General features: G+C 42.2%; 1 protein-coding gene across 5 annotated transcripts in view; it reads right to left on the bottom strand.

Moving 5' to 3' along the window:
- Positions 1-410: 410 nt before the first annotated feature.
- Positions 411-9,404, bottom strand: part of CFAP61 (cilia and flagella associated protein 61) — a 127,977-nt gene continuing 118,983 nt past the window's right edge. For all 5 annotated transcript variants that reach the window (XM_081872598.1, XM_081872602.1, XM_081872601.1 and 2 more), the window contains 2 exons: positions 8,110-8,200; positions 411-981 (listed from right to left, as the gene is read on the bottom strand). In XM_081872598.1, coding sequence (XP_081728724.1) covers positions 781-981; positions 8,110-8,200 — 292 coding nt within the window. In that variant the 3' untranslated portion in view covers positions 411-780. The remainder of the gene's footprint in view (positions 982-8,109; positions 8,201-9,404) is intronic.

Genomic DNA, 9,404 nt, shown 5'->3' with positions numbered 1-9,404 from the left:
AATTCTCCAGATTTCATTCAACAACTTGCTTTATTTACTTTACTTTCCCACCTTGGGTGATTTTTCTTTCTTATTGGCTGGACAAGTAACAAACAATTCTAGCAGGCCAAGCTGCAATTGGTCAACGGGTTGCTGAGATGCCTTTGGAAAGGAAGTTAACCCCGCAGCTGCTGGGTCACTAGCCAGCACATTAGAGAATTGACCTCCCTCCCACTACAATGTACCTTCTGTCCAGGAAAACAGAAAGATACAAAGTTCGCATTTGGAATGAACAATTAAAAAGCTAAAATGCAATATGCAAATCTTACCAGCCATCTGTCAGGTTCTGCTTGGGAAGGAGACTCCAGCATAGAGGAGCCCAAACGACTACAGGGTTTAAAGGCAGCAAAACTCTCGAGCTGAGTCAGTGCTATGAAATGGAGTTACTTTAATAATAATGAAGAGAAACTGTTGTTGGTGTTCAAGGTTTTCACATCAGATAAAGAGGACTTTTACAAATATCTATTTAATGGTTACTTGACTTGTAATATGTAAGAATTGCGCTCTATAATCATGTAACTGCATGACTTTTTATTTGATTTTTAATTCAGTCTTGCAAAACAACAAAATCAGGATTATGCTCCACCTGGTGGGCTTTTTAAATAAGACAGATTTCATTTTGCGCATAGGACAGTCATGAAGAGTTTGAACAAAATGACATGCAACCCACCCATCCCCCAAATTTTTGTTAAGGCCCTCATATAATTTAAAGTAACAAAGGCCATACTTATCTAGCCACACCTAAACTATCCCTGGCCAGGCAAACATTGGCAGGTGATAATTGTTATAGTCTAGATAATTGAGAATGCTTTTCTCCAGCAGTTCCTTGTGGACACTTTGCTTATAGAACCGTTTGAGATATGTCTTTGGTCTCTCCATTAATGCAAGTTCACCGTCCACAACTTGGCGAACAAGTTCTTGAAGTGAAGGAACACCTTCTTCCTGTAAGCAATAAATGACAAAAGAAAAAGTGTGAAGCTAATCATGAACTTGATTAAAGTGCCTGCAGTGGTATCACCTTCTTCTGCCATATTAGTAAAACTAATGCACAAAGGATTTCAGAAGAAGCCCCAAATAAATAAATTGTGCACATGCAATGGGCAGAAAGCTGCACCAGAAAGAGGATTCAAATCTAAGGCAAAGTCAAACTGGGATTTATTGCTTTGTGTCTTTAGCCAGAGGCTATCTGTTAAGCCTCCCTTTCACCTTCTCTTATCCCCAAGGCCCTGAGAGCTAATACAGAGAGGCAGCTGCTCACAGCATTCCCTGGAAAGCTAGCAGACAGGCTGGCTGGCTGATTCCCAAAGTGCTCTACTAGTACATGCCCTATCCACTTCCATGACAGAGAGTGTAGGCAGAAGGAAGTGGACTGTTTAAGGAGGTCTGGAAGACCATAACCAACATTCTGAAAGAACAATTTTATTCTAAAGGTGTTGTGATATGCAAAACTTAAATCAGTCCATAAAGTGAATGGGAAACCAATATCCACAAACACCTTTCTCCTTTCTCCCTGCCACTCTAACAAAATACAGATTTTGAATTCTTTTGGGACTGGGAACTATTGATGTTACTTCGTAAAGCACCAAAAAAACCAAAACCAAAATCCTACTACCGAACCACCCTCACCCCATCTGCACATTAGTTTCCTCTTCCAACCTGTATCCCACATTAACAGCATCCACACATGGCAGGGATAGTGCACAAATGGCTTAAGATATGCTTGGAATTCTTTCTTCAAAATGGGTCCCTTGAACACTGTTCACCTAATCACAGCTCAGGAAAAAAAATGTCTATCTGTGTGGTCAGGTACATTTGATTCACATCATCAGCACACTGACTCCCATGTGAGTGATAAACCACTTTGTGGGGTAGTTTGATTCAAAGGGGCTTCAGCAACTTCACAGACACAAAGTGTCATCTTATGTTCGGCGGCTGGCTGGTTCTGCTTCATTTGCCATTCAAATCTCTTAACATCCCATTGCCTGTCCTAAAATTGGGGCACAAAACTGCAAACAGCCCATCTGGGATCATTCTGGTCAGCCTTAGGATCATGCTAAAGATGTAAACCTTCTGAATAGAGAGGTTAAAAGCAACAAAAAAGGCTTTTATGGGTATGTTCGTAGCAAAAGGAAGAACAAGGAAACAGTGGGGTCACTCAGAGGAGAAGATGGTGAAATGCAAACAGGGGACACAGAAAGGGCTGAACTCCTCAATGCCTTCTTTGCCTCAGTCTTTTCCGATAAAGAAAACAATGCCCGACCTGAAGAATTTGGAGCAAATGATTCAGCAGCGGAAACACAGCCCAGAATAACTAAGGAGATAGTACAAGAATACTTGGCTAGTTTAGATGTATTCAAGTCTCCAGGGCCAGATGAACTGCATCCAAGAGTATTAAAAGAACTGGCAGATGTGATCTCAGAACCACTGGCAGTAATCTTTGAGAATTCCTGGAGAACAGGCGAAGTCCCGGCAGACTGGAGGAGGGCAAATGTTGTCCCTATTTTCAAAAAGGGGAAAAGAGAGGACCCAAATAATTACCGCCCAGTCAGTCTGACATCAATACCAGAGAAGATTCTGGAGCAGATCATTAAGCAAACAGTCTGTGAGCACCTAGAAAGGAATGCTGTGATCACCAATAGTCAGCATGGATTTCTGAAAAATAAGTCATGTCAGACTAACCTGATCTCGTTTTTTGACAGAATTACAAGCCTGGTAGATGAAGGGAACGCAGTGGATGTAGCCTACCTTGATTTCAGCAAGGCATTTGACAAGGTGGCCCATGATATTCTTGTAAAGAAGCTGGTAAAATGCGGTCTTGACTATGCTACCACTCAGTGGATTTGTAACTGGCTGACTGACCGAACCCAAAGGGTGCTCATCAATGGTTCCTCTTCATCCTGGAGAAGAGTGACTAGTGGGGTGCCACAGGGTTCTGTCTTGGGCCCGGTCTTATTCAACATCTTTATCAACGACTTGGATGATGGACTCAAGGGCATCCTGATCAAATTTGCAGATGACACCAAACTGGGAGGGGTGGCTAACACCCCAGAGGACCGGATCACACTTCAAAACGACCTTGACAGATTAGAGAACTGGGCCAAAACAAACAAGATGAATTTTAACAGGGAGAAATGTAAAGTATTGCACTTGGGCAAAAAGAATGAGAGGCACAAATACAAGATGGGTGACACCTGGCTTGAGAGCAGTACATGTGAAAAGGATCTAGGAGTCTTGGTTGACCACAAACTTGACATGAGCCAACAGTGTGACGCGGCAGCTAAAAATGCCAATGCAATTCTGGGCTGCATCAATAGGAGTATAGCATCTAGATCAAGGGAAGTAATAGTGCCACTGTATTCTGCTCTGGTCAGACCTCACCTGGAGTACTGTGTCCAGTGTGGTGTAGTGGTTAAGAGCGGTAGTCTTGTAATCTGGGGAACCAGGTTTGTGTCTCCGCTCCTCCACATGCAGCTGCTGGGTGACCTTGGGCCAGTCACACTTCCTTGAAGTCTCTCAGCCCCACTCACCTCACAGAGTGTTTGTTGTGGGGGAGGAAGGGAAAGGAGAATGTTAGCCGCTTTGAGACTCCTTAAAGGGAGTGAAAGGCGGGATATCAAATCCAAACTCTTCTCTTCTTCTTCTTCAGTTCTGGGCACCACAGTTCAAGAAGTCCACTGACAAACTGGAACGTGTCCAGAGGAGGGCAACCAAAATGGTCAAAGGCCTGGAAACGATGCCTTATGAGGAACGGCTAAGGGAGCTGGGCATGTTTAGCCTGGAGAAGAGGAGGTTAAGGGGTGATATGATAGCCATGTTCAAATATATAGAAGGATGTCACATAGAGGAGGGAGAAAGGTTGTTTTCTGCTGCTCCAGAGAAGCGGACACGGAGCAATGGTTCCAAACTACAAGAAAGAAGATTCCACCTAAACATTAGGAAGAACTTCCTGACAGTAAGAGCTGTTCGACAGTGGAATTTGCTGCCAAGGCGTGTGGTGGAGTCTCCTTCTTTGGAGGTCTTTAAGCAGAGGCTTGACAACCATATGTCAGGAGTGCTCTGATGGTGTTTCCTGCTTGGCAGGGGGTTGGACTCGATGGCCCTTGTGGTCTCTTCCAACTCTATGATTCTATGATTCTATTCTATGAATAGTGGAGGGATGGATGGGGGGGGGCAGAGGAAGCTTGTCTGCAATGGCTCACACAGCAGATTCTGTGCATGACTGAGCCAATGCTGGGTCTGGGTCCCAAGCTCCAGTATTATGGGAGAACCAGCACCATCGTTCAGTTTGGATACGGTCCTTTACACCTGATTTTGTGAGGTGCTGAATTGTTTCTCACAGCAAGTTACTGAATCTAACCATAAAGCTCTTATCACAGATGCTCATTACTTAACATGGGGAAGCATGCAAACTAGCAAAGTCAGGAATGCTAAATGTTAGGTGGCATTAAATCTTGCACAGAACATAAAGACAAATGGCAAAGGGATTTTAAGAAGATGACAAGGAGAGCAAGTGAGACCACTGAATACCAAGAACAGAAAGGAAATAAAAGACTATTGATATATGGAACAAATACTTAATGACTCCCTTAGTAAAGCAGATGTTGAGCAGGACTGTGTTGAAAGGAGTCTAGAAAGAAATTAGGGTGAGGAAAGTAAAAAAATTACATCTGAGTTCGATGAGCAAAAGTTTAAAGCTACGCACTTCACTCTTACATTTGCAGAACAAATGTTACAAGAAGAAAACGCAAGGCTGTAAAATGGAATATGGCAGGGGTGGACTTGGGTCATATGGTGTCCTGAGTGAGAGCAAACAGCTTTTTTTAGGGAAAAAGAAAGTCCTGTTTTTGGGGAGTTCAAGGCTAAACTGTTGGCCATTTTTAGGGAGAAAGGGGGGCAGCCACTCACCAACAGATCGCTGGGGAAAACAAACAGCCTCACTGAATAAACTCCGTCTTCCGTTCTGCAGTTCGTGCAAGAATGGAGGGTGGGACTGGATTCTATTTTACCAACGCTAAGGAAAGGGACACAGCAATTGATCGTGATCTACCAAAACCTCCAGGGGATCTACAAGTAGATCACGACTGACCTGTTGGACATCCTTGAACTAGGCTATTACCTATGAAATGATATCCTAATTAAATTGGATAAAATGTACTGTCGCTAAGCAGGTGAACTGGCTAAAGGATCGGCTACAAACATAAAAGGTTTTGCAAAAAAGCAAACTTCCAAACTGGACAAAAGAAGCTCAGGATTAGCCATGAATAGACACATGCATAGCAGCCAACTCTTAGGGGCCAAGGTCCCTTTGCTCCCCCAATAAAATATTTGAGGGGGGTGCCCCTCCCAAGTTGGTGAGCATTTCCATTCGAATGGTATGAGCGTGCCATGTCATGTGATCTGATTATGCAGGGCGGGGCTTCCCCCCAATATTCATTTCAATTGGTAGCCCTGAATACATGTATCCCTGCAAGGTGGATGGGGCAGTTTTGATCATGCTGAGCAATGGGGAGGGGTTGCCTGAATGCCTTGGGTTTTCTATCACTGCTTGGGCCCCATGTGATTCAGTGAAAAGCTGGGTATTTCTAGTTAAAATAGGCATATTGCAAATGCTGCACCTCTGCAAGGTTTTTTTTTTGGGGGGGGGATATAATTCAGATGCAATGAGGAGGGAAATGTTTATTTATTTAACAAAATTCATATACTACTCGATTCCTATTCTGCTTGCTTGCAGTAAAACCTGTAAGCGGTTTCCAAGAAATATTGACATTATCAATAAAAAAAGTTAGAACATTTAAATATCATTAAATTAACAGCAAATAAGGTCTAAACATGTCAGCATCTACATATATTTATGTGAGTATGAATGTGGACATTTGTGCAGAATAAACTCATGGCTCTATAAGGATTTGAAGGATAAGGTATAGAGAAATAAATAGAAGAACCATACCATCATTGGTTTAAACAGAATGGACTTCAAGTAGCATTATTTGGAGGATCAAACAAAATTAATATAAAATGAGTATGGTCACTGAAATTCATGTTGTCCTCCAGATAATGTAGCTTCTACTTATTGGGCCTTATGTACTATTTATGCTTAATAAGGGAGTTGCAAGATCACAGATGGTTAGAGTGAATTCAGAATGGTGTTTTTCAAACCAGGACTGAGAATCAATCAAACATGCAGAAGAAGCACATTGTACAAGCCCTTCCTAGATTACAGCACTTCAGACTGCAGGTGAGGAATCAAATAGTTTAGTATTCATCTACCTAAAAATCTTCCTGCACATTCACAGCTAGCATTTCAGGGAGGTTTTGACCTGGGTAACTCTCCAACATGCTAGCTTTGCAGTTAAGGGTATCACAAGTAAAAGCAAATAAAGTCGTGTTAAATATAGAGGGCACACTTGCTACGCATACAAACTTTAATAAGGCCGTTGACTTCTCACATGATAGCCTCATAAGAAGCCTTGAAAAATGTTGAAACAAGCTGCATAAAAATGTGTTCACAAAAGTCCTATCTATATCCAGCAACTTCTCATGATGTGCACACATGAATTCTGTTATGAGCAAATTCTGTCTGATTCAGCTCAATGATGAGGGCAGGCCATCATACATATCAAAACTGAGATGACTGGAAACATTTCCTATTCCCCCATCATGCACTCTGCTATGCTCCTCTTCATACCTGGAAAAGCCTCATCTTCCCATCTATCACGTGTAACCAAGCCATTCATTGCTCCCTTAAAACCCAGATCCGCTTCAGCTTTCCTGTACTACTGCAGTCTCACCACTTCTGCAGAATTTGTTAACTCTCTCACGCCTCCTTTATATTCTGCTTTCCTTAGGTATGCTGACTACTTGGTGTTTTCAGCCACAACGGAGGATTGCATATGTGAATTAGCTACTATAGATCAAACACCACAAAAATAGCTTCATATAATCTTGCATCACCTGGGACAAAGGTTTTTCAATGGAACCAGTTCACACATCTAACTTGTGTACAGTTATGGTTGCCCCAAAGGATACTGAAATGGACCAGGACACGGGGCAGAAAAGGACCACCAAAAAGGTTATGGGGTTGGCGCACAATTGCATTCTGGGCTTTCTAATTTAGAAGAAATGCAGTGAAGGAGAGACATGACAGAAGCCTATAAAACCATGCATGGTATGAATAAAGTAGATTGAAAGAAGTGAACTTAGGGTCCAACAATGAAGCTGATTGACAGTGGATTCAGAAAAAAACAACAATTCTTCACAGAATGCACAATTTCACTGTCCCAAGATATCATGGCCACCATGCACACTCCCTTGTTCCTGCAATTGAGGGGGCACACCGCCAGAGAACTTTGTGGGGGCCCAGCCCCTTCACTGAATTTTTTTGGAGATCCTGGCCTCCCACCCCCCTACTTGGCACCCCTTGATGGCCAAATTTATTTCAGATAGCAGCCATGTGCATGATCTGGATTGAAAATGCAGTGTGGAGAAAGTTTGTGCAAATGCCATTTCTCCAATGAAAACAGTCACTCTGAAACAGTTATCTTTTAGTAGCAAAAACATGAAGGCACATTCTGGGCCTATGTGGTAAAGTAATGAGGGAAATAGGCATTTGGGTCTGGTAGTGGTACTTTCATTGGGAAAATGATATGCGGGAAAGAGTTTAAAACTTAATTCCTCTGCTCTCCATTCCCCTCCTGTTGCTTTCATGCCCTCAATGCTGGGTTCCTAGAAGAAGTATGTGGGTGGCCACTCTGGAAAGAGATATCTGACTGGATGGATCTTGGATCTGATCCAGCAGGGCTCTTCTTCTGCTTTTATGTTGTTAATCCTAGATAAATTCAGGCAGATATTAAATAGCAGAGAATGTAATAGAGTCATGGGTCCAAGCAGAAATACCAGCAATAACAGTTGTTCTAAAAGCAGGTGCAGTATTCTTCTCAGAGTCCAAAATTAATGTGGTGGGTCATTAGATTTTCACAAGTAATAAAGAGGAAAATAAAGCAAATGGGAAGATGAAAGCCAAATCTTAAAATGATCACATGATAAAATGCATTTGGTAGCCATTTTCTTTACCTGGACAGATACTAGAATCTGGCGCAGTTCCTTCTTCAGATCGATAAAGCGATCATGATAGATGGTCAAAGCCCAAGGTTCCTTCAAGTAGCTAGTTAAAAAAGAAGAAATTTATGTTAGCGAGTAAGCCTTTCATTAGCCTCTAATAAAGTATTTACCTGCTTTTTTGCTTTTATAAATTACAGTTCTGGACCCATCAGGATAGTTTGTTCATAAAATGCCTCCCATAACAACATGGTCAATCAATTCTTTTAATGGATGTTCCTGATGTACAGCCAGCTTCAGTAATTACATTTAAAGTGGCTTAATTCAGAGCTGTGGCAAGAGCCAGTGAAGAATCCTGATTTTATCAGAATTTAAAAGCTTGAAGACCTGTGAGGAACTGTGTCTCTATTATCTGTCCTCATTTGAGAAAAGCAGATGGCAGGATTAACTGAACTCCTGCATAAACAAATTACATTTGTGTAGACAATGACACAAAGTGTTGTTCATCATTAAGGTTTCTGGATTAATAAAGGCCAGAAAAACAGGACACAACAGTGTTGCAATATGTTCCTTGCACTAGTGCACTGAAGCTAAATTGAATTTATCATACAAGGAAATCCTCAGTGTTTATATTCCCTGCAATAAACAACATAAGAGCTATGAAAACCTATTTTCTGGGCAAATAAATATTTATGTAAGCCACCCAGGTCTTAAGGGGCAGGGGATAAATATGATTTTTTTTTTTTAGTATAAGCATATAAAATATAAGCATATCTATTTTAGTAACTACTAGGTGCTGTAATATAAAGTAATGACAACTAAGTTAGTAACAAGTAAATGTTATTTCCAAAGGTCAATTTACACAGCCTCTACACTTGCATACAAGGGACACGGGTGGCGCTGTGGGTTAAACCACAGAGCCTAGGACTTGCTGATCGGAAGGTTGGCGGTTCGAATCCCCGCGACGGGGTGAGCTCCCGTTGCTCGGTCCCTGCTCCTGCCCACCTAGCAGTTCAAAAGCACATCAAGTGCAAGTAGATAAATAGGTACCGCTCTGGCGAGAAGGTAAACGGCATTTCTGTGCGCTGCTCTGGTTCGCCAGAAGCGGCTTAGTCCTGCTGGCCACATGACCCAGAAGCTATACGCCGGCTCCCTCAGCCAATCAAGCGAGATGAGCACTGCAACCCCAGAGTCGGCCACGATAATGCCACACATTATCAGGATTTCAAAGTTGCCGCTTCGTCAATGACTTTCAGGGTGTCCTGGTTTTCAGTTTTTGAAAGTAACCCTAATTTATAGAACTTGGACAA

This window comes from Podarcis erhardii (genome assembly GCF_964252035.2).
Source record: "Podarcis erhardii genome assembly, chromosome: 8".
In the NCBI taxonomy this organism is placed as follows: Eukaryota; Metazoa; Chordata; class Lepidosauria; order Squamata; family Lacertidae; genus Podarcis; species Podarcis erhardii.
Note: the sequence above shows the minus strand (reverse complement) of the source record. Positions and strands in the feature narration are given on the sequence as shown.